This window comes from Heteronotia binoei, chromosome 9, assembly GCF_032191835.1.
Source record: "Heteronotia binoei isolate CCM8104 ecotype False Entrance Well chromosome 9, APGP_CSIRO_Hbin_v1, whole genome shotgun sequence".
In the NCBI taxonomy this organism is placed as follows: domain Eukaryota; kingdom Metazoa; phylum Chordata; class Lepidosauria; order Squamata; family Gekkonidae; genus Heteronotia; species Heteronotia binoei.
Window position 1 is genome coordinate 6,616,564 of NC_083231.1, and position 25,126 is coordinate 6,641,689.

Below are 25,126 nucleotides of genomic sequence, written 5' to 3' on the forward strand. Positions count from 1 at the left end.
CTGGCAACCGTAACCACAACTGCAAATAAGAGGACTCAGCACAGGCAACCTCACCTGAAGCAAACTGGTCAAGAAAACATGCACCTTCCAAAGTGTAAAATGTGCCTCCAGTTTTAATTCTAACACCCTCCACCCCCCCCCCCAAAAAAAAAATACAATTTATGCCCCAGGGAAAGTGCCTAAGCGTGTTCTTCAAAACTATACTTTGAAAAGTTGTCCGATTGCACTGAAAACCAAAAGCTAATTTTGAGCAGGGAAAAAACACTTAGGAAATTCTGCAACAAACTGAATGCTAATGAGACCCAGGTCTCCTTGGGCTGCCAACTCCAGCTGGGGAAGTCCTGAAGTTCTGGAGATGGTGGCTGGTAAGGGGTGGAATTTGGGGAAGGGGTGCCATAGAGTCTACCCTCCAAAGATGGCGCTTCCTCCAGGGAAACTGATCTCTGTAGTCTGGAGTTAAGTGGGAATCCAGAAGAACTCCTGACCAGTGTTCTCACTAAGCTGAGTCAGTATGAGCTACCTCACAGTTTTTTAGCCTCCAGCTCACACATTTTTGGCTTAGCTCAGGAAGGATACAGCAAACGGTCAGAGACAGACTTGACAATTAGATGGAATCTTCAGAGCCAGAAGAAAATAATAATAATAATAATAATAAATTTTTATTTATATCCCGCCCTCCCCGCCTAGGCAGGCTCAGGGCGCTTTGAATACTGGTTATTGGTGAGGGGGAGTTGAGGAGGGCTACCACCAACATGCCTCACTTTTGGCTTTCCGGAAACATCCGTCTGGCCACTGTTGGAAAACAGCACTGGAGGAGATGGAACTTAGGCCCTTAATTATTGCCTTAAACAAACCAAAGTCAGGCCAGATTTTTTTTTTAAAGGAATTAGAACACAAGAAGAACCCAACAGTCCATCCAGTCCAGCATCTTGCCTCACACGGTGGACAACTGGTTCCTCTCCAGGACCAACAATAGGGCACAGAGGCTGAGGCCTTCCCGTGATGTTGCCTCCTTCCACTGGGATTCAGAAGGTGGAGGTTCCCCTCAGGCATTGATAGACTCACCCTCCATGAATCTATCTAATCCCACTTCAAGCAGTTTATTCCGGTGGCCATCACTGCATCCTCTGGCAGGGAATTCCACATTTTAATCACTCACTGCGCAAAGTAGTATTTCGTTTTGTCCACCCCTAACCTACTCCCCATTAGCTTCATTGGATGCCTTTGTGTTCTAGTAATTGGGGGGGGGGGGGGAGAGAGGGAAAGAAAAATTCTCCTTGTCCAGGGAGTTCAATTTTCTCTCAAGGGACCTGAATTTTCAATGTCAGCAGGGCACCTCACTGCTCTTTACCTTTCGTGATGCTCTGAGAGGGCTGTTGAAATTCCCTCAGAATGCCCATTTATGGCTATTCTAGTGCCAGTTCAGGGCAGGGGGGAGGGAGCAAGGGAGAGAGAGAGGGACCAGCTGCCCGCCACCTTCCTCCAGGGCCAGCTGCAAGCCCGTTTCTCACCGGCTGCATCTCATCACGCTCCAGTTCCACTTTCAGCAAATCCGCCCCCAAACTGCTCAACTTCCTCAGCGAAAACAGCTTCAAGTATTAACGCTGCCATTTATACCCCTGATCCATTTACTATTATAAGAAGGGTTCCACTGGGGGGGGGGGCAGGGGGAGTCAAAATATTGAACAGCCACAAAGCAAGTGTTGAGAAGCAAAATTCGTAACAACTTGGATAATGCTCCGACTCAAGCTGTTAGAAGGAATGTCAGAGCTATCAGGGACAGGGAAAGAAAAACAACACAATATGGCATGCAGTAATTGGTTGGTTAACACAGCTTTTCAAGTGACAGCGGGAATGTCAGGGACAATGAGAAAGATTTACCTGAAGAGTCAGGACAATATTTTCTGGCTGTGGAGGTCAAGGTAGATGGAAAATGTGTATGATGAGCAGGCAGCATGCATAAAAACAAGGCAGGTGAGCAATGAATTAAACACCCCAAGACAACATTTGCTGTGCAATAAGTAAAACTAGAACATCAAGCATTGACGTCACTGCAGCTGCCATTTTTGCAAACTTAACCAAGTGAAGGTTTCTGTGTTGTTTACTTGGTGGTGTTCTTACAGCCCACGTGTCGATAGGCAAAGCTGAAGCCAGCAGGAAAAGAGGAGAACCAAACATAAAATGAATTGGCTCAATCAAGGAAGCCACGAGGGCCCACAGTTTGCAAGACCTGAGCAAGGCTTGTTTTGGAGGTAGTTAATTCATAGGGTCACCTTAAGTCGCAAGCGACTTGATGGAACTTAACAGATGCACACCGGGCTTTTTTTTTGTAGCTGGAACTCCTTTGCGTATTAAGCCACACACCCCTGATGTGGCCAATCCTCCAAGAACAGAGCTCTTAGTACAGGGCCTACAGTAAGCTCCTGGAGGATTGGGTACATCTGGGGTGTGTGGCTTAATATGCAAAGGAGTTCCTGCTACAAAGAAAGCTACAAAGACACACACCTTTCTGTGTCTTCTTTGACGTTTTATCAGAGAAAGACAGGGTAAATCTCACCACGGTGTCAGTTTTTCACTTTCTATTTTGACTACATTTTTCTATTCTGAGTTCTTAAGACAAATTTACCTTGTGAAAGGATTTAAAAAACAATAACAACCCTGGAGGACACTGCAGAAAATTTACTCTTTTTCTAACTCCAGCATACCAAGTAGAAAATGGCAGCATCAGTTACATATGGGGTGAAGGCCCCTGTGGTATTTGACCGAAACAACTGCTATTTTTTTTAAAAAGGCTGCACGTTTCCTTTAAAAGTTTTAGTCACATGCTTTCAATTATGGCTGCATTTTCACTCATGAAGACAGACTTGAATAATCTACTCTTCCCTGCTGTTCATTTAAAAGCCAGATATCTGGAAATGAGCCTCTACTTGTTCCACAAAAACCAGCTTCTGACCCCAGAACAGAGCTGCTTGCTGAGATAATTTAGGATGGCTCAAAAGGCCATAAAGGCTCACAAAATTTGCGGTAGGGTATGGGCTTTTGTGAGTCACTGCTTACTGCTTCAGGTGGGAGGGTACGTTATGGAGTTACAACATGCACCCATGCAATTTGCTGCAGCCAACAGTTACGTTACACGACAAAAAGCGAGTGAGTGAATCGCATGACAGAAAGAGGCTGGAATCACACAACCAAAGGAAAACGCCTCTGGATAATTAAGGGACCTTAACTGTAGGGAATTGACACCATGGATTGACACGATGTCAAATTTACTGCACGAACCTCGTGTAGCCAGTCCTGAAGCCCCTGGCGTGTTTTGAAACTCTGGTGTCCACTTGAGCGCCATTCAACTATCCTTGCCTATTTAGGGACCACTGGTCAGCTGTAACTTCAGAGCAGCATTTATGGCAGTGATAGGCATAAAGCAGTGCAGCCTGTGCCGTCTAGTGCAGTGATGACAGCTATATTTTGTTTGAGAACAGCTATATTTTATTTGAGCAGAACATGCCTATTCAGATTCTGAGAAGACTGTATTTCTGTTAGCTGATTTTGATGCCAATATATCTCATAGTATGGCATTGTATGCCCTAACAGCGAAGAAATTACGGGCCAAAGCTGTTTGTACTGGTGCTAATTAACTACTGTTTTTGTGGTTATTCTGTGATCGCAATATTTGTTCTTACTTTATGGTGTATTTTGCCCTGGTTTGTTTCATATGCGGTTTTTTGTATTCGCTTATATTTTTTTATGTATTTTTCACAATTTGTCTCATTTATATATATAATTTGTTCCACCTGAACATTTTATCTGTGTGATTTTCTTTTTGTTTGTAATGGCCTATGGCTTAACACAAATAAATTACTATTACTATTTGAGCAGAAAGAGATAGCTATACAGAAAAGTGATATTGCAACAAAAGGGAAAAACTGTATAAAAGTAACAACTGTTGATACAAGTCTTGGCTTGCTACTCTATATTTTGAAACAATTTATTATCAATGTTATTGACAAAAAAACCCACCACACACTAGATGCCAGATTTGGCGAAATTGGTACCTATCCATTTCATTCACCTTCTTCAGGCTGCAATACATTAGGTAAAGCGTGGAATTCAATAATCATTATTGATTTCCCTCAAATTTATATTTAGACACTCTCCAGCTTTTACAATTGTTGCGTAGACAGTTGCAGTTGGAGCCTCAGAGATCAACTGTCTTCCATTAGGGTTACCTTTTGTCAGATTCAAAATGCCTCTGTGCTAAGCTGATAATAAATTGTTTGTTTCAAAATATAGAGTAGCAAGCCAAGAATTGTATCAACAGTTGTTACTTTTATACAGTTATTTCCTCTTTTGTTACAATATTTTATTTGAGAACATGTTCTATGGCCAAGGTCCCCAACCTTTTTCAGCCTGTAGGTATCTCTGGAATTCTGATGAAGCAGGGTCTATGCAAGCACAAAATGGCTGCCACACGAGGTGGCGCCAGCCACAAAAACAGCTGCTGCAGCTTCCTTCAGCCACACAGTAAAGATCCTTGTGCTACGGTGACAGCTGCTGTCCAAATAACATTTATAAAAATCTGCACGGTAGCCAGTCAGAAACCTTGCCGGGCAAAAGCTCAACCTGGTCGCCTGCTTTCTAAAAACATTTGGTGGGCACCAAGTATCAGCAGTTGTCATGGTGCCCATGGGAGATCCCGTTCTATGGTAAAATGGTAAAAGTGGTCCCCTGTGCAAGCACCAGTCATTTTCGATTCTGGGGTGATGTCACATCACAACGTTTTCACGGCAGACTTTTTACGGGGTGGTTTGCCATTGCCTTCCCCAGTCATCTACGCTTTCCCCCCAGCAAGCTGGGGACTCATTTTACCGACCATAGAAGGATGGAAGGCTGAGTCAATCTTGAGCTGGCTACCTGAACCCAGCTTTCGCTGGGATCGAACTCAGGTTGTGAGCAGAGAGCTCAGACTGCAGTATTACAGCTTTGCCACTCTGCGCCACGGGGCTCCTTTCTATGGTATCTCAGTGTCAAATGTTCAAATATGCAAAGACGCTAACCAAAATATGTTTGGCTATTTATGAGGGGGACATTATAATGGAGGATAGGCTTTCTGTTAGGGGGAGTTTGGCCCTTCAGTGCTAACAGAACATTAGTATTATCTAAGTTCAATGGCTCTCTGACATCCTGGCAAATAATTCTCATCTCACCTGAATAAAAACGACAGAAAACATGACTTGAGTTAAAATAAATGATACTGATGGGATTGAAAGAATCTACTCTGTTGGCCGAAGTTTTTGTTTTTGTTGATGTTCTCATTTGCTATGCTTCAGCTCTTGTTAAAAACTTCAACTTGGTGAATGCAAAGATGGGGGTGCAATAATGAAAATTATGCTGCGGATCCAAAAATCTTGTTCTGCAGGGCATGAGGGCACTTCTGTCGGCAGAAGGGGGGGAAGTCAATTTTCCTCGATTCCCTCTTCCTACTACAGATCCCACTTTGTTTCCTGTGAGAACTGCAGGAAGGTGCTTTCATTCCTCCAGAACCGGAATTTCGGGGGGCGGTGGGGGTTGCAGCGGGAGGGAAGGGGAGTCAGGGAAGTCTCACTTTGGCAGCTGCACTTCGTCAATAGTATTTGGCATCCAATCCAAGCACAGCAACCAGCATTTTGTTCCCAGCACTTTTAGACCGCTCAAAAGCCTTCATGCACATTATCTTTTTGCAGCTTCTCTCTCTGAGGGACAGAGAGAGAGAAAGAAGACCTAGTGAGTTTGTGGCAAATCAAAGGTTCATTATGGAAATTTTCCTAATCCCTTCTCTCCACGCTACATCAGTTCTCACTTGTGTTGCATTCCACAATACTCATTCTTTATATGTGATCTGCACCCTGCCATGCTAGCTTGAGTATAAATTTAAAACTAAGTTATCTTCCCTAAGAGCAAAATACTTCTGGTATTCTGGGACGTCTGCATAACTGCTGGACTTGGAACAGCGGGACTTTCCTTCCTTCTAAACTAAATGAGAAGTCCACAAGCGGAGTTCTGGGAACAGCTCAGCTGGTTTCCCTATCAGCAGCCTGGCTTTCTCATTCCTGTGCTGCAGCTGGAAACGCTACGGCCAGAGCCACAACACGGAGAACATCCTGCAACAGTAGCAGCAACAATCACCCAAATCTTTTTGAAAATATTTTGATAATGACGCAGAAGCTCTGCCAAAGGAAACATTTGTAATGGCCTTATCATGCAGTCTCAGCACAAGGCAATCTGAAAACTTGGGATTTCTAAAACAAGCTAAAAGCAGGTTTAAGCAGTGTTACTCTGTTTACAAAGAAATATCGCTAAAAAAAAGCCCACTGTTAGCACAAGAAGAAAAGTTACCTTTTGATAATCACCCGGCGAACTTCCAAACTTTTGCAGTGCTAGTTTTTTTATGAGATCTGAAAATAAAGAAAGAACGGTCTCAAATTTCAGAACAGGTAACTGGGGGATCTATTATGTACAGACAATATTTTAATATTGTTTTCAAAATGAAATGCTAATCTAGCATCATTAACAGTTTTGTTGAAAAAATGTGTTGTGACAACTGCATGCATGTAGACACTCAAGGATGCAGAATCAACTAAGACTCTTCAGGAACCAGCTTTGGCAAAGGAATTTTATAGATCACAGGCAATGCAGTCTACAGCAGGGGTTCCCAACCTTTTTGAGACATGTAGAAGCAGGGTTGCCAAGTCCCCCGCTTCCTGTAGTGGGGGACTTCTGCATATGTGCAAAGCGTGCACGATGCAATGACATCACCCGGGAGCAACGTCATCAAAATGGCAGCACACACATACACACGGGTCGCTCTAGGCATTTCCGTGAAAACTCTATGGTTTTCCCAGATGCTCTAGCCATTTAGGAGGTAAAAACTCTATGGTACATATTGTACCATAGTTTTCCCTCCCAAATGGCTAGAGCGTCTGGGAAAACCATAGAGTTTTTCCAGAAACGCCTAAAGCAGCCCCGCGTGCATGCCACCATTTTGATGACATCACTTCTGGGTGACATCATTGCACCAGCGACACAGGGGGAGGTTCCCCCCACCGGCCCAATGTGGACCAGCAGGTTGGGAACCTCCTGGGCGGGGGAATCCCTGCCTGGACTGGGGGCTTGGCAGCCCTATGTAGAATTTTGAGACAGTGTGATGGGCACAGCACAAAATGGCTGCCATAGTCAGTGAAGCCAGCTACAAAATGGCTGCCACAGCTTATTTTCAGCCACACAATGAAGATCCTTGTGCTGTGGGAACAGCTGCTGCCAAAACAGCATTTTTAAAAATCTGCACAATTAAATATTTAGTGGCCAATCAGAGGCCTTGTTTCACCCATCCAATCTGCTTTCTAAAAAAACGTGGTGGATTCCAAGAAAGGTATTGGCAGGCATATGGTGCTGATAGCCACCATGTTGGGGACTTTTGTTGTACAGGGCTGATCACTTTATGAGTTTGATCTTAGCTTATGGGGAGATCAAGAATAAGCCTTGTATGGGAAGAGACTAGGGTTGCCAATCCCCAGGTGGGGGCAGGGGATCCCCCGGTTTGGAGGCCCTCCCCCCGCTTCAGGGTCATCAGAAAGCGGGGGAAGGGGAGAGAAATGTCTGCTGGGAACTCTATTATTCTCTATGGTGATTTATTCTCATAGAAAATCATGGAGAATTGATCTGCGGGTATCCAGGGCTCTGGGGGGGCTGTTTTTTGGGGTAGAAGCACCAAATTTTCAGTACAGCATCTAGTGCCTCTCCCCAAAATACCCAAGTTTCAAAAAGATTGGACCAGGCGGTCCAGTTCTATGAGCCCCAAAAGAAGGTGCCCCTATCCTTCATTATTTCCTATGGAAGTAAGGAATTGAAACGGTGTGCCGTCCCTTTAAATGTGATGGCCAGAACTCCTTTTGGAGTTCAGTTATGCTTGTCACAGCCGTGATCTTGGCTCCACCCCCAAAGTCTCCTGACTCCACCCCCAAAGTCCCCAGATGTTTCTTGAATTGGACTTGGCAACCCTAGAAGAGACAAAAGCCCACTTCTAGTTGTATGAGAACAGCCTATACCCCACTTCCAATTCAACAGCAGATATAATGTAGGGTTGCCAGCCCCCAAGCCCTGGCAGGGTTTCCTTACTTTTGGGGCCTTTGGTCCACTGCTGGCTAGCAGAATCAACAGGTTTACAAGGGGACTCTCCACTTACAATAGAGGCCCTGAAAAGCTATACTGCTTGCTGGTTTTTGCCATGAGGCATCTGAAAGCACAGCATGAGGTGTGATGCTGCCACTACAGTCCATGAATTTCCTTGACCTCTCAACCTCTCTATAAGAGGTCAAGCTTGGTGTAGGAAGCTGATAACTCCTCCACCGATCTCCGGGAAGAGTGTATTAAGAGGCTGGGGTTCAGTCTGGCATTCAACTCCTCCTCCAATGCAAAGCTGTCTCAGAGGATCAGATGCAGTTTTACCAGCAGGAGGTAATGCTGGCAGATGGCAGGGAATCTTCTTCACATGTTTGGACTGAGACATCCATTAGAGCCAGGAGAAGGCTTAGTTTGTTAAATCTATGCACTGCCTAACAACAAAAGCCTCCAAGGCAGTTTGCAGCATAAAAGCAACAAAACACAATTTAGGCAACTCCTGCCAGTGGAAGTTCCAGTCAGGGGGCAACAGCTGAAAAGTCCTCCCTCAGATTTCCACCAGCTGAACCCTCTTGGCCAACCTCAAGTCTTAGCCTGGTTGATACAGGTAGAGGTGATCTTTTGGGTGCTCTGGACCTAAATATTGGTAGCAGTTGACAAGCAGTTGATCAATAAGCGTTAAAGCCCCCCCAAGGACAAACTATAATCCAACACTTCAGAGGGGAAGACCACACCTTCGCAGTTCACGATGATCAAAACTGAACAATGAATAAGAGGTTGTCACCAAGCCTCAGCAGAGCCATTGCCTTGGGTTGCTAACTTCCAGGTAGATTGCACCAGAACAAGACGAAACTGTGGAAAAACTGAGCAACTATGCAACAAAAAGTACTCATGGCTGAAAATTACAGACACAATTAAATCATAGAATCACAGAGCTGGAAGGGACCTCCAGAGTCATTTAGTCCAACCCCCTGCACAATGCAAGAAACTCACAAATACCTCCCCCTAAATTAACAGGATCTTCAGTGCTGTCAGAGGGCCATCTAGCCTCTGTTTAAAAACCTCCAAGGAAGGAGAGCCCACAACCTCCCAAGGAAGCCTGTTCCACTGAGGAACCGCTCTAATGGTCAGGAAGTTCTTCCTAATGTTGAGCTGGAAACTCTTTTAATTTCATTCCAACCCACTGGTTCTGGTCGGACCTTCTGGGGCCACAGAAAACAATTCCACGCCATCCTCTAGATGACAGCCCTTCGAGTACTTGAAGATGGTGATCGTATCACCTCTCAGCTGCCTCCTCTCCAGGCTAAACATTCCCAGCTCCTTCAACCTTTCTTCATAGGTCTTGGTCTCCAGACCCCTCACCATCAATTGATACAAAAGTATTTATGCAAGAATCATCAATATCATACAACAATATATCTTTTCACCAATGTGCTACATAACACCACTGCTTGGTCAATTTCAATCCTTGACTTGCCAAATCCGGCTGCTGGCAGATACTGGGAAAAGCAACAGTTCAAAAACAATAAATTCCACTGCACAGTTTATAAATTTATGATGGGAATCTTCGCCCTTCTGCAGATTGCCAGTGGAAGCAAGAGTTGTACCCCACTAATTCTGGTAATGGGGCTGCGGGCTGGAACCGGTCCTTTCACATAATAGCTTCATCGGGTATTCAGACTGGGGTTGTACAAACTGTGTTCTCATTTACATCCATCCTTAAACGCAACGAGTCAAAAATGATGCTGGCTCCTCCCAGATGTCCAGCTCTGGAGAGCATCATGGCATCCTACTCTGCTGAAGTCCTTGTCCTTCCCAAGCTCCACCCCCAAGCTCCAAAAATTTCCCAATCCAGAGGGGACGGTCTGGCCCCAAATTTTGGTCAAAGTGAGGCCAAGTTACGTCCTATGCCCCAGCTTCCTGAAGATTCTGCAGTTGGGCCCATGATAAGCTGTATGAGGGACAGCATGCAGACCGATTCAGGTGAATCCTTCAGAGTCGCCCAGACAACACTAACACTGGACCAAGCAACATCAACTACACCATCTTGGGTTTGTTCACTCGCTCATCTTCTAACATTGTATAAATGCCAACAACGCCCTTCAGTTCTCTACATAGGACAAAAAGCTCAAACTCTAGCCAAAATATAAATGGACATATATCTGACATCAAGACTCACAGAACAGAGAAACCTGTAGAAGAACATTTCAACCTTTCAGGTCACTCAATGGGTGACCTCAAAGTAGATGTTTTATTGCAAAGGAACATCAGAAACAGACTGGGAGATTATTGAATTACAAGTTATTACAACATATTGAACCCCCAGGTCTTAACAGAGATATCAACTTCTTATTGCACTACACTTGCCAAGTCACTCAGTTCTTATATCCAGAAATCAAACTTAGTCTTAAAGGTGCCAGTGGACTCAAACTTGGTTCTCGCATTGGTTGCTAACTCCTTTATTATTTGTATGCCAAGTTGCTGCTATTTACATGTCTTACCTAATGTGTTATTCCAATCTCAGCTCCATTTGTTGCTCAGTTACTTAGGCACCTTAACTCTAATTAGCTCTTCCTGGCAACTTACCCCCCCCCCCCCGCCCACACACCTATATGTAACATTTGAGGAAATCTGTTCAATGAATCTGAAGGAATGTAGATGAAAACATGCTAAGTCAAAAACACACACTAGAAACCAAGACTTCGACAGACTGCCTGTCCCACCACATAGCAGCAGCTAGGGCTGGTTCTACACATTGTTAAACTTGTGTTTATCACAATCTTGTCCATTTAGTTTCTGAATTTTCCTATGCAATTATGGCAGTGCAACTCCTACCAATGTGAGAATCCAGGCAGGGTCTGGGGAACGCAGGAGAACGAGGTTGCAAAATCCTGTAGAATGGGAACCATTTCAGATAGCAGGTGAAGGATCACGTATTTTAACATTCCCCATGTAAAAACCCACTGCATGTAGAAAACTAGTGTGATTGACAGGTTAGGTTCCACCTCTCCCTAAGAGCAACCAATGAGAGCTGACAAAATGATGGAGAATGTCAGTTGGAAAACAGCAGTTAAGAATAGCAGTTGGGAGTTGGTAGCTGGGAAACTGAGATGGAAAAGAGAATGTCTGAAGGAGAGAAACCATGAAGGAAAGCGGCTTAGAGCTGGCTGAAAAGATTCAGTTTGTAACCAAAGGATCTCAATTGCAGGAATATGACCACAGCTCAAAAGATCAAGGGAAGCAAAAAGTTATAACTAGGGGTGGACATGGAGCACATTTTTGCAGTTCAGACCATGAACTGATGTGAAATGGGAGGCTGGTTCATGAACCAAACTGGTTTGTATGGGTTTGTGCGCCAATTAAAGTTTAAACCCCTGCTTTCTACTCCCCAAGAAAGCAGGGGTTTAAATGGCTCATAGACATTTAAACCACCGCTTTCTGCTCCTCCCTCCAAAAAGTCACAGGGAGAAGAAAGTATGGTTTAAATGGCCCCAAGACATTTCCTGGCCAGCAGAAACAGGGGGTGTTAGCTGCAAAAAACCATGGCCAGCAGAAAACTGGTTTAAATGGCTCAGTTGTTTTTCTTGAAGAGCAGATAGCACGAACCACCACAAACGGCATCAAAATATGTGAAAGTTGCAGCCGGCTCATAGTTCACAAACATCAATTTGTGAAACATGAACCAGTCGAAATTCATGACAAACTTTAGCTTGTGAGCTGATTTGTGCCCATCCTTTATTGTAACTTCTACCTTGCTTTCTTCAGTGTTATGTAAATACCATAATAAAAGTTAACTTCTTGTTTGATTTAACCCTATGGGCTGCATGTCTAACAAAAAGAAACACACACACAATTTAATATCTATCTATCACCTTAAAACAATTTATTATAATGTAATATATTATAATAGCATATTATCATTTGTTGTTAAAAGTTAATACACATACATTACATTTTCTCCACCCCTCCCCCCTTTTGGTGACCCCCGACAGTGCCAACCCCTTTAGCAAGCCATTCCCTATTACTATTTTATTTAATTTGTTAAAAGGTAATAAACTCTATCTATTAAAGAATCTTTCTTCATAATAAAAAAAAAACCTTCAAAAAGAAAAAACCATAGGTTACAATTGTAATCCATCTTCATAGTAGTCCTTTTTAGTCATTCACAAAGAAACGAAAAAGATATAATCCAATAATCTCATTTTTTTACTGTAATCTATATAGTGTTTCTTTAGAGATTACCCATTGTCAAAGATCGCCAAATTTCCTTTAACGTTCCATTGTTTTTCAATATACTTTTGAAACTTTCCGCACTCATTTTTAAACTTCTCTAAATCTTGTTCTTTTAAGATTCTTGTAAACTTGCCCACTTCGCTCCAATGCATAACTTTCAAAGTCCACTCCGACATTTCTGGTATTTTGTCTTGTTTCCACATTTGCACATATAAAGTCCGTGCAGCTGAAAGCATATAACAAATTATCGTTCTATCTTGTTTTTGAAATGTTTCCATTTTTAATCCCAACAAAAAAATGTCTTGCGCCTTCTTAATATTATATCCCAAAACTTTTGAAATCTCTTGCTGAATCATTTGCCAAAATTGTTTTGCCTTTTCACAAGTCCACCACATATGGTAGAAAGACCCTTCTTGTCTTTTACATTTCCAACATCTATCCAACACCTGATTGTTCATTTTTGCCAATTTTTAGGTGTCATATATACCTATATAGCATTTTAAAGCAATTTTCTTCAATGTTATAACATGTAGATATTTTCATAGAGTTCTTCCGTAAGGGTCCCCATGACTCCATCTGTATTTCTTTATTTATATTTATCGCCCATTTTATCATTTGTGATTTAACTTCTTCATCTTCCGTAGACCATTTCAATAATAGTTTATATGTCCTTGAAATCAGCTTTTCACTTTCACCCAACAGCATTCTCTCCAGTTCTGTTTGTTCTTGTCTTATTCTATAATTCTTGATGCCCTGTTCAAGCAAACTCTTTATTTGTTGCAATTGAAACCAATTGTATTGATATTGTATATCTTCGGCCGTCTTTAATTCCACCTTTCCTCCTTGAATTCTTAATAATTGTTTGTATGATAACCACTTCTCTTCTTTGGTATCTGAATACAGTTTTATTACTTCTGTTGGTAAAATCCAAAGCGGTTTCCTTTCATCACCATATCTTTTATATTTTGACCATGTATTTAACAAATTATTTCTAATATAGTGATGTACGAAGAAGCCATCCATCTTATCTTTCCCATAGTACATATAAGCATGCCATCCAAAAACATTACCATGTCCTTCTAATGCTAGTAACTTTCTATTTGATAATGTTATCCATTTCTTAATCCACACCAGGCATACTGCATCGTGATACAACTTTAGATTGGGCAGTTGAAATTGTCAGAACTTGTAACTTTATTATTGCTAGCTTAATGTAGAACCAGTATAATTGATGGTTGGCAAGTATGCGTAGAGGGGACCTGAGCGTTGAACCAGACCGACCCCATATTGTAACCTTTCTTAACCTGAAGTGCCTGAGTAGTAGTTAACCCTGCCCCGATGGTATCCAAAGTATTTGGGGGCTGTAGACTGAATAATGTTGTATCTCTGTACTTTCTCACACTGACACCCTTTGAAGCCGAATCGTGTGGCCTTCAGAGTAAGGAGGCAACGTCTTTGCTGATAGCACTGGTGGGAAGACAGATGTGCCTGTAACGGTGTGAATTAAAGCTTTGTGGGTTGTTTGTTTTACTATATAAAACTGGGCCAGTGCTGGCTCTCGCCATCACTGTTATCTTGTACCTTGTATCTAACAGTTCTTAGTTCTCTCTAATAAAATCCTAGCTTGGAAACTAAGTATGGGATCTGCCTGGAGTTCTTAAGTTCTGACATTATAACAGTGATCCCATTGTTTCGGAGCTTATCTGAACTGGAAACCCGGCCCGATGGCTGCAAAGGTTCCAGACAACGGAGAGCCCACCACTCCAACGGAGGACCCGCCGCTCGACCCGAAGGTGACGGGGGTGAGGCGCAAGATTAAGGTGCCCGCACCTTTCTCGGTGGACGCGTTCGCCGCACCCCGATCCTGGAGCCCGCGGAAGTCCACGGCGGCGATCGACGCGGCGGAGCAGCGGTACAGAAGTATGCTGGGCGACGGGGCAAGCGGAGACGGAGACGACGACCAGGGCGAAGGTCCAGAACCGCGAGGCGGGGACGACCCGGTCCGGAGCCTCCGCAACGACCTGTTCGACTATGTACGGGAAATTCACAACGACGTACACGCCTCCCGAGTTATGATGGCCGAGGAGATGCAACAGAACCTAGGCGCGATCTACGACCAGCTCCGCACCTTGCAGACGGCGGTCCTGGGGATCCCCGTGGGAGGGCTGCCGCTGGGGCAACCGCCCGTGGCCCCACCGGCCCCGCTGGCTCCCGCGCCGCCGGTGGTGCCCGCTCCAGCCCCACCGGCCCCACAACCAGTGGCGCCTCCGGCCCCGGGGGCCCCCGCGCCGCCGGTCCCAGCACCTCCGGCGCCGCCGGTTCCGGCGCCCCCGGCGGTCCCCGTGCCCGCACCGCCGGCGCCGCCGGCCCCAGCTGCACCAGCCCTACCGGCCCTGCCGGCCCCGGTGCCCCAACCCGCGGCACCCCCGGCCGCAGGGGGGGGGAGAGAGCTGAAAATTACATTCGACGGGAGCCCAGAGGACGTGGAGTACTTCACCATACAGTGCGACACGTTCTTTACCCACTGGGGTGCGGACTACCCGACCGAAGCCAGCCGAGTGTACCACATTGCGTCCCGACTGAGAGGTCCAGCCCGCAAATGGTACGTCGGGCTGTTCACCGCGAGGAAGCCCGAGCTAGCAACCGTAGCGGGGTTCCTGCACGCCATGCTCCGCCAGTACGGCGACCCGCTCCGCGAGGAGAAAGCCATCGCAGCCCTCCAGCGCATCGAACAAGGCAACCGATCCATTCGCGAGTATGCCACGGAGTTCCTGGGCTACTGCGCGGCAGTGAGAGGGTGGAACGAGATTATGAAATATACTGCTTTTTGTAACGGGCTGAACCCGAACGTCCTCGACCGCTGCTACAGCCACGGGCGACCCGACACCTTGGTCGGGTGGATCCAGCTAGCCGGGGAGGTCGAGACCAACATCCAGCACGTGGGGCTTCGCCGACAGCAACTGGCGAAGAAGGGGTTGAAATCCACACCCACCAAGGCGGAGGGGCGACGGGCCCCGACAACCTCGACCCCCACCACTGCCCGAAAGTGTTACCGGTGCGGCGACCCGGACCACCTCGCCTCTAACTGCCCAGCCAAAGCGGGGTCCACCCCGCCGACAGCCAGGCCAACCGCATCGGGGCCCAAGAAGAAAAAGAGTAATCGGCCGAAAGAGCCCGGACGGGGCTCCGTCGCCACCACCTTGGCGACTGACGAGGATTTTACCGCCGAACCAGAAACCGTGGAAGAATCGACCGGGGAGTCGGACGACACCGAGTCGGCGGGAAACGACAACGACCTGCTTTAATGGGTGCCGCGAAGCAGGTCCAGCAACAGCCGGCACTCCTCACGGTGAGAGCCACTGGGGGTTTATTGTTTATGGCCGTAACCCTTCTCAACCCGAACCTAAAGCGGTTCATGCATGCCCGAGCACTAATCGACTCGGGGTGCAACCGGGACTTAATCACCCCCCGCCTAGTAGAGGCGCTAGGATTAGCCACGTCCCCCCTCCCGCTACCCATGCTTTTCCAGCAGATGGACGGGGGGCCCATGAGGGGAGAGCCATGTAAGCTAGAAACGCAGGCGGTCCCCGTTGGGACCGAAGAGCATTGGGGGATCGAAACTTTTGTAATTGCCCCCTCTTGCTCGTTTGATGTGGTGATGGGCTCGGGTTGGCTCGCCCGCCACCAGCCAGACATAAGGTGGGAGGAGCAGATCGTCCGATTCCCGGACTGGAGGTGCGAACACCACCATTGGCGCCCCGAATGGGGGCCGCATCCGCCTCCCCGGAATGAGCGAGCCTGCCTCACCCTCGAGGAGGTCGCCTCGATCCCCAAAGAATACCGGGACTTAAAACTGGCCTTTAGTGAGAAGGAGGCGGATGAGTTACCACCTCACCGCCCCACGGACTGTGCAATCGAACTGATCCCGGGGCAACAACTGCCAAAAGCGAAACTGTACTCCATGGGTTGGGCGGAGAAAGCGGAACTCCGCAAATTTTTGGACAAAAACCTGAAGCGGGGGTTCATACGACCGGCAACAGCCCCCCATGCCGCCCCCGTCCTCTTCAGAAAGAAAAAGGATGGGTCGCTTAGACTTTGCACAGATTTTCGCTCGATAAACGGGATTTCGATGTCTAATGCCTACCCGATCCCATTGATTAAGGACCTATTGAATACTGTGGCCACAGGGAAAATATTCACAAAACTCGACCTCCGAGACGCGTACTTCCGAGTCCGCATCAGGGAGGGGGACGAGTGGAAGACCGCGTTCAATACCCCGCTAGGACAATTTGAGTACTTGGTTATGCCTTTCGGGCTACAGGGGGCCCCTGGGGTATTCATGAACTTTATCAACGAGGTTCTGCGAGAGTTCCTGTTTAAGGGGGTGGTGGTGTACCTTGATGACATCATTATCTATTCGCCAGATCTCAAGTCACATGTACCACTAGTCAGAAAAGTGTTGAGCACCCTGTGCAAGCACAAGTTGTATGCCAAACTATCAAAATGTGAATTTCACAAGACTGAACTAGACTATCTAGGCTTCCGAGTATCGGGGGAAGGGTTGTCAATGGACCCAGCAAAGGTTCAAGCGGTGCTAGACTGGGAGCCCCCACGAACCCGCAAACAGCTCCAAAGTTTTCTCGGGTTCGCAAATTTTTACCGCGACTTCATAAAGGGGTTCGCCACCATCATGTTACCCCTTACGGAGCTCCTTAAAACAAAGGGGAAGGGGGCAGAGGCAAAAAAGCCGGGCGCGCGCCTAACGTGGACGCCCGAGTGTCAAAAAGCCTTTACAGAATTGAAACGCCTCTTCACCTCGGAGCCCGTGTTGGCCCACCCTGACGAGTTAAAACCTTTCGTGGTTCAATGTGATGCTTCCGACGCCGCCGTCGGAGCCATATTAATGCAAAGGGGGGACAACGGGGTTCTGCGCCCCTGCGCCTACATTTCACGAAAGTTCTCGAACGAGCAGAAAAATTGGTCAGTGTGGGACAAGGAGGCTTTTGCAGTCATGTTTGCCTTGAAGTGGTCGATACATTCTCCAAACAAGCCCACTTCATCCCCTGCAAGCAGCTCCCCACGGCTAAAAAACTTGCCCAACTTTTCTTTACACACATTGTACGCCTACACTCGTTCCCAGACAAGGTCATTAGCGACCGCGGGACGCAGTTCGTTGCCAACTTCTGGCGGGAGTTTTGCAAACTTGCGGGTATTGAGCAGGGCCTCAGCTCAGCCTACCACCCCCAGTCGGACGGACAGACGGAGAGGGTTAATAGCCTTCTAGAACAGTACCTCCGCTGTTTCATTAACTTCCAACAGTCCAACTGGGTGGACCTACTCCCATTCGCTGAATACGGCTACAACAACAGCCTTCACAGCTCTACTAAAACCTCTCCTTTCCAAATCATAAATGGCTATGAGGGCAAGCCTTTCCCAACGCTTCCCCTCCCTGCCACCCCCTCAGAACCCACATCGTGCCAACAATGGTGGGAAGGCCTTCGGGAGAGCTGGAAGGGAATTCAGGAGAACCTGGAGGAAGCGAAAAAGGCTTACAAAAAACAGTTTGATAAAAAACACTCTCCTGAATGGGAATTGAGAGTGGGAGACACTGTCTTTTTGTCCACAAAAAACCTCCCCCTTCCTCAGCCCTGCCGCAAACTTGCGTTGAAGTTTCTTGGGCCTTTTAGGATCAAACGAGTAATCAATAAGGTGACTGCAGAACTCGAGCTGCCCAAGTCTCTAAGCAAAATCCATCCTGTTTTTCATTGCAGCTTACTCCGGAAAGACCCTGGTGCCACGTCCTTCCATCCCAGGGCTCCGCCGCCCCCTCCGACGACAGTGAGGGGTCAGAGTCACCATGAAGTCCACGAAATCCTGGACTCCAAAGTCAAACGGGGGAAACTGTATTACTTAATCAGGTGGAAGCACTTCCCCCCGAGCTGTGATGAATGGGTCGAATCTCAGAACGTAGCTGCGCCGCAATTGTTAAAAAAGTTTCACCTGCTGTACCCGCACAAGCCCAAGCCGCCACCCCCCGGGGGAGGGCGCTTAGGGGGGGCAGTATGTCAGAACTTGTAACTTTATTATTGCTAGCTTAATGTAGAACCAGTATAATTGATGGTTGGCAAGTATGCGTAGAGGGGACCTGAGCGTTGAACCAGACCGACCCCATATTGTAACCTTTCTTAACCTGAAGTGCCTGAGTAGTAGTTAACCCTGCCCCGATGGTATCCAAAGTATTTGGGGGCTGTAGACTGAATAATGTTGTATCTCTGTACTTTCTCACACTGACACCCTTTGAAGCCGAATCGTGTGGCCTTCAGAGTAAGGAGGCAACGTCTTTGCTGATAGCACTGGTGGGAAGACAGATGTGCCTGTAACGGTGTGAATTAAAGCTTTGTGGGTTGTTTGTTTTACTATATAAAACTGGGCCAGTGCTGGCTCTCGCCATCACTGTTATCTTGTACCTTGTATCTAACAGTTCTTAGTTCTCTCTAATAAAATCCTAGCTTGGAAACTAAGTATGGGATCTGCCTGGAGTTCTTAAGTTCTGACAGAAATCCACCCCTTTCTTTCGCATTTATCAAAAATTTTCATTTTAATTCTTGGTTTTTTTCCGGCCCATACAAATTCTGAAAGTTTCCTTTGCCATTTATTAAAATGTTTGTTGTCTTTCACTATTGGAATTGTTTGAAACAGTAACATAATTCTCAGTAAGACATTCATTTTAATTGCAGAAATTCTGCCCAACATAGACAGATTCAATTTGTTCCATTTTATCATATCTCCATTGATCTTACGCCAAAATTTCTCATAATTATTTTTATACAAATTGATATTTTTCATTGTTATTTCCACCCCTAAGTATTTTACTTTGGAGGTAACTTCACACTCTGTTAACCTCTGTAGTTCTTCCTGTTTGCTCTTTAACGTATTTTTGCACATAATTTTCGATTTTTCTTTGTTTATGTAAAAACCTGCCAATTCTCCATATTCTTGTATCTTACGAAGCAACAATGCTGTTACATGAGTGGGGTTTTCATTTATAAACATCACATCATCTGCAAATGCTCTGTACTTATAAGAAAAACCTTTCACTTCCAATCTTCTTGGAGTTGCATTAACAAAACCTCTAAAGTCATACATATCAATGGAGATAAAGGGCAACCTTGTCTAGTTCCTTTATTTATAATCATTTTTTCCATTAAATCTGCATTAATACAGAGCCTTGATGATTGCTCAGAATATATCGCTTTTACTATTCTTATAAAGTTTTCTCCCAATCTCAGTTTCTCCATCACTGCAAACATAAAATCCCAGTGCACATTATTAAATGCTTTCTCTGTGTCTGCAAAAAATAATGCTACTTCTTTTTCAGGGTGTTTTTCATAATATTCAATGATGTCTATAACTGTTTTAATATTGTCTCTAATTTGTCTCTTGGGAAGAAATCCTGCTTGCTCTTCTTTAATAAAACTGTTCAAATGCTGTTTAAGGCGTTCTGCTAAAATTCTTGCATATATTTTATAGTCATTATTAAGTAATGAAATTGGTCTATAATTTTTCACATTTGTAGCGTCTCTGTCTTCTTTTGGTATCAAAGAAATTACTGCTTCTTTCCATGATTGGGAATTCTCCCATCTATTCTTATAATGTTCATCAATTTCTGAAGGTTTGGTAATAGCGTCTTCACGAGAACTTTATAAAATTTTGCCGTAAAGGCATCTGGACTGGGTGCTTTTCCTAATTTCATTGAATTAATTGCCTCCTCTATTTCTCCTCTCTCAATTGGTTTATTTAATACATTCTCCATGTTTTCTGTTAAGGAGTTTACCTTAAATTTCTGTAGATACGCATCAATTTTTTTTCTATCCAAGCTATGACCTTTAAACAGCTTGGCGTAATATTTATAAAATTCTTTTAATTCCTTCATGATCAACAACGTCTTTTCCTCCCAACACAATTTTATTAATTACTTTATTCTCCCTTCTTTTTTTCATTTGCCAAGCAAGATATTTTCCAGATTTATTCGCTCCTTCAAAAGATTTGGAATCTTTTTAAATTCCATTCCCCTTCTTTATTCAGCAAATGTCTCAGGTTGCTTTTTAAGCTTCTTCTCCTTTTTTCCAATTTCTTTCTGAATGTCCATCATTTGCTTATTTTTGGCTCTTTTATCTTTATTATTCAATGTAATTAAAATGCCCCTCATTACCACTTTATAAGCATTCCACACGATTTGAAATTGAGTATCCTCATTTTCATTTATTTGGGAAAAGCATTTAGTTTCCTTTTTCAGAGACACCACTATCTCCTGTTTCTGTAGCAAGTCCTCATTTATCCGCCACCTTGGAGTCTTTTCCCCTGACTTTGCAGACCAAATTATTGGATTGTGGTCTGCCCTTATTTTAGGAAGTATCTCTATTTTTTTCATTAATAGTCCAAGATCTTTTGTAGTTCATATCATATCAATTCTTGAAAAGAATTGTGCCTTGCCAAAAAGTAAGTATAGTCATGTTCTTTGGGGTTTAGTTCCCTCCAAATGTCTTCTAAACTCTCTTGTTTTACCAATTCAAAGAATGACTTTGGTAATTTTCCTTCATTATTTTTTCCCCAGATCTATCCAGAGTATTTTTTACTGTTCCGTTAAAGTCTCCCATTATTATAATTTGTTCATGCACCACTTGGTCTAATTGTTGCATAATATCTTTTAAAAAAGTCTTTTGCTCCATTTGGAGCATATATTCCCAGCAGCAAAGTTCTTTTGTAGTTCAACGTCACTTCCACCGCAATATATCTAACATCATTATCTTTAAAAATTAATTTTGGGTCTAATTTTTGTTTGATGTAAAAAACTACACCCCTTTTTTTCTCCTTGGCCAGTGAACAAAATTCCACACCAAGTTGTTTGTTCCATAAAAATTTGTAATCCGTTTGTTTGATATATACTTCTTGCAGGCAAATTATGTTACATTTTTGTTTCCCAATCCAATGAAAGGTTGCCCTTCTTTTTTGTGGTGAATTAAGTCCATTTATATTCCAAGATATTAATTTGTAATCCATAATGGTTTTTATTCTTGATCTGTTCCCCCGAAGTCCTTATGTTCTCCCCAAAACTTTGTCATATCCTGCGTATTTGTGATGGTAAATCTCCGTCCTTTAAATTCAAAACTTAAACCCTCTGGGAGTTCCCATCTGTATCTCATTTATTTTTCTCTCAACTTTTCTGTCAATTTTTTATAAAGTCTCCTGCCGTTGATGACTTTCCTTGGCAATTCTTTCACGATTCTTACTCTACTGCTATCCACCTCCAGTGTGCTCTTAAATTGTTTATTAAGAATCCTTCCCACCATATCCCTTGTCACAAATCTCACCACCACATCTCTTGGTAACTTATTTCTTTTCGCGTATTCCGAATTTACCCTGTAAATGTAGTCATAGAAATGGTCAGTTTTGTCTGGGTCTTCTTCTAAAAATTCAGCAATAATTTTAATTATACATGTCCTTAAGTCAATCTCAATAGATTCAGGCACCCCTCTTAACCGTGTCTGGTTCTCCATTAGTTTACAGTCTAGTAATAGTGCTTTCTCCTGCATTTTTTGAATAGTGGAATCCACTTTGTCCATTCTTGTACCTTGGTTTTTCACCTTTTCCTCCACCTCTTGCACCTTCTGTAACGCTGCTTGAGTATCTTTTCTGAGATCTTCGATGTCTTTTTAAATTTCTTCTGTGCTGGACTCAATATCTTTTTAAATTCTTTTTTATTTCTATTTTTGTTTCTCTAATTATCTTTGCCAATCTTACTTCCATAGCATCCATTGCATCTTGCCATTTAGCCATTTTTTCTTCTTCAAGTGACCCAGCCCTCGTTCAGATCTGCTTTGCTGCTGGTCTTTGCTCTGACATCACTGTTTGACTAATGCTTAAATAGGCTCAAATGTTGACCTCTCAAATTCAAATTTCAAGTACACAGTCCTATAGATTAGACCATGCCCTTTTATATAAGCCCAAAATCACCATTCTCTGATGCTTCTAGGTCCAGATATTAATTTTAAAAAAAAAATCTTCAAAATGGCCGCCGCTGTTTTTCTGTCCTTTTAAAAAGGACAACTTTTCTGTCAACTTTTTATAAAGTCTCCTGTTGTTGAGACTTTTTTCCTTTTCTTTTTCTCCAAAACTGTACCAAAGTTAGTTCTAAGCATATAATCCAATAGATTTTACATTTTAATGACAATATCTGCCGGCTCCACTATTTTTCAATGTCCCGTTTTCTTTTAATTAGTTTTTAAACTTTTGACCTTCTTATAATGGCCGCTGGTACTTCTCTATGATTTTAGGTCCTAGAGAGGGCTGGGAAGCTTGTTATTTTTCCCTTCTCCTAATGACTCCTTCCTTTACCTTCCTTCCTTTCTTGTCACGAAGTCTCGTTTTCAGTGGTTAAAAGGTCTCGCGTTATTTCAATGATGACATTTCCTGTGTTGTATTTACCAAGTCAGCAGTTCTTCTCCGAGGGGGTTGTCTGTTCCCGACCACAGGTATTCCAAACAATATTTGTTTTTCCTCTTTTAATCTTATTTCTCCAATAGCACCAGTCCCAATTTTAACCCCTCCTTTATCTTCCTTAATTTAAGATGGTATATCTGGATCCAGACCTTTGTTTTTATTTTAATTTAGTCTTATATTAGTTCTGGAGTGATAGATATAAATCTTTTACCTTCAATTCTGATATCCTTCTGCGCACTGCTCTTTTAGATATTAGATGTTAATCAGTCCCAAAGAAGCTTTGTATCTTGGTGGATTTAAGCCAACTTAATGACCTCAGAGATCCTCTGTAGACGATTGAATGCAGTCCTTCTCGGGGGACTCTTCAAAGCCAAAAAGGAACCCCACTGGAGTCCCTCGTCAGCCAAAGTAAATCCCCTCAGAACTTAATATGCATATCCTGGCCTTCTCCCTTCCTGGAGGAAGTAGGCAGCAGGTGTTGCAATTACCTTCTCTGCCCAGAACAGAGATTCTGATCTGCTCCTCGACTGAAGAGCAGCTCAATCCGCCATGATCAAAACCCAGAAGCCTATTTAATATCTATCTATCTATCTATCTATCTATCTATCTATCTATCTATCTATCTATCTATCTATCTATCTATCTATCTATCTATCTATCTATCTTAGGATATGAATAAGTGGTGGCAGTGAGTGAATGGAACAGTGTTGAGTTCCAACTCCAGCTGTGTGAGGGCCTGTTATTAAAGGACTATCCTGTCTCTGGATGTATCTCTAAGTGAGAGAGAGGGAGCCTGAGAGAGGAAATAATCAAGGCTCTCTCACTTTGTTAAAAGAGATGAGAAGGATGGCAAGTGTTCTCCTGACTCACATGTTCCTGACCTGGGGGAGGGGAGGTAGAGGGTGGAAGGCCCTCTGTGTGAGTGGAGAAAGGGTGTCACATCTAGAACTGGCAGGAAAAGGATCATGCTAGAACCTTCCTCTCTCCCTCTTCCTACCATGCCAACTTTCTTCTAGAAGGAAGTCTGGATACAGAGAAGTATTTAAAAAGTATTTCCCCACCAGTTGCTATCAGAACTAGCAAAATATAACCTACCAGTTTATCAGGGCTTTACCCACATTACTCCGCTGTGGGATCAGGATTCTATTTACAGAAATCCCAGAAAACAACTTCATTGCCAAGATGTTGATGTCATCTATTTACCAATTAGCTAAATTACTTTTACTCTGTGCCACACCAGATGCCAGAATTGTTCCAGTGACTAATAATCCCAGGGGTTTAAATGCAGCACATGTTTCATCACAGGGGTTAAAAAGGGATTTGCCTGCGGCCGGGCACTCACAGGCCTAATTACATTAATTCTTTACTCCGCTGCTTTCCAGGGTCCCATCTGCCTCATCACACTCCCACTTATCCACATCTCTTTACGGCAGTGCCGAAGTCATGTTCCTCTGAGGTAAGAGTCACATAGGGCTGCCAGTCTTCAGGGAGGACCTGAGGATCCCCCGAAATTATAGCTCATCTCCGGACTACAGAAATCAGTCCCCCTGGAGAAAATGGCTGCTTTGGAGGGGGGACTCTATGGCACTGTACCCCACCTGAGGTCCCTGTCCTCTTTCCACTCCCCCCGCCCAAAAAATATCTGGGAGTTTCTGACAATTCTATACACCATCAGGTTCATGTTCAAATACCCATAAACTGAAAGACTGGCTATGCAGAACAAAGGTTTAAAGGTAATCACTCTTGACACTTAGCACCAACAAGAAACTGGAACAGCACCGCCCTACCAGGAAATCATCACACAAGTGAGTGGCAGAGAAAGACTTAACCCCCTTCTTCAGGATTAACCATACTACAACCAATAAAGCTTGCATGCACAATATGCCTGTCCTCTCCGCAATCTTCACTCCGAAATCCACAGGCTGTATAAATAAATGCATTGCAGGTGCTTTCCATCAGACCATTTTTGTGGCATTTTTGTGCGGCGACAAGAAACTGGCTTTTAGCAGTTTCTGGTTACCGCAAAAAAAAACGCCAATGCAAGCTGAAGCCCCGGGGCAGATAGTGGGAAACCGGAAGGACGCTACGCTGAAAAAAGGAACGTCAGAGCGACGTAGGGTGAGTGGGAAATCGGTCTCAGAGTCCAGCTCCAGTGGTACCAGCAAAACAACTCTGAAAACCCTTCTCGGACTAATGCCTGAGGTCACCTGCCCCAAGAATCTGTGTGGAAACAGGATCC

General features: G+C 44.3%; 1 protein-coding gene across 2 annotated transcripts in view; it reads right to left on the minus strand.

Annotated features, from left to right (window-relative positions):
• Nucleotides 1-25,126, minus strand: part of PROM1 (prominin 1) — a 181,978-nt gene that overhangs the window by 86,215 nt on the left and 70,637 nt on the right. The window contains exons 4-5 of one of the 2 annotated variants that reach the window (XM_060246183.1): nucleotides 6,373-6,431; nucleotides 1,882-1,908 (exon numbers count right to left, since the gene is read on the minus strand). In XM_060246183.1, the coding sequence (XP_060102166.1) occupies nucleotides 1,882-1,908; nucleotides 6,373-6,431 (86 nt within the window). The remainder of the gene's footprint in view (nucleotides 1-1,881; nucleotides 1,909-6,372; nucleotides 6,432-25,126) is intronic. The other variant, XM_060246184.1, reaches the window with a different exon arrangement.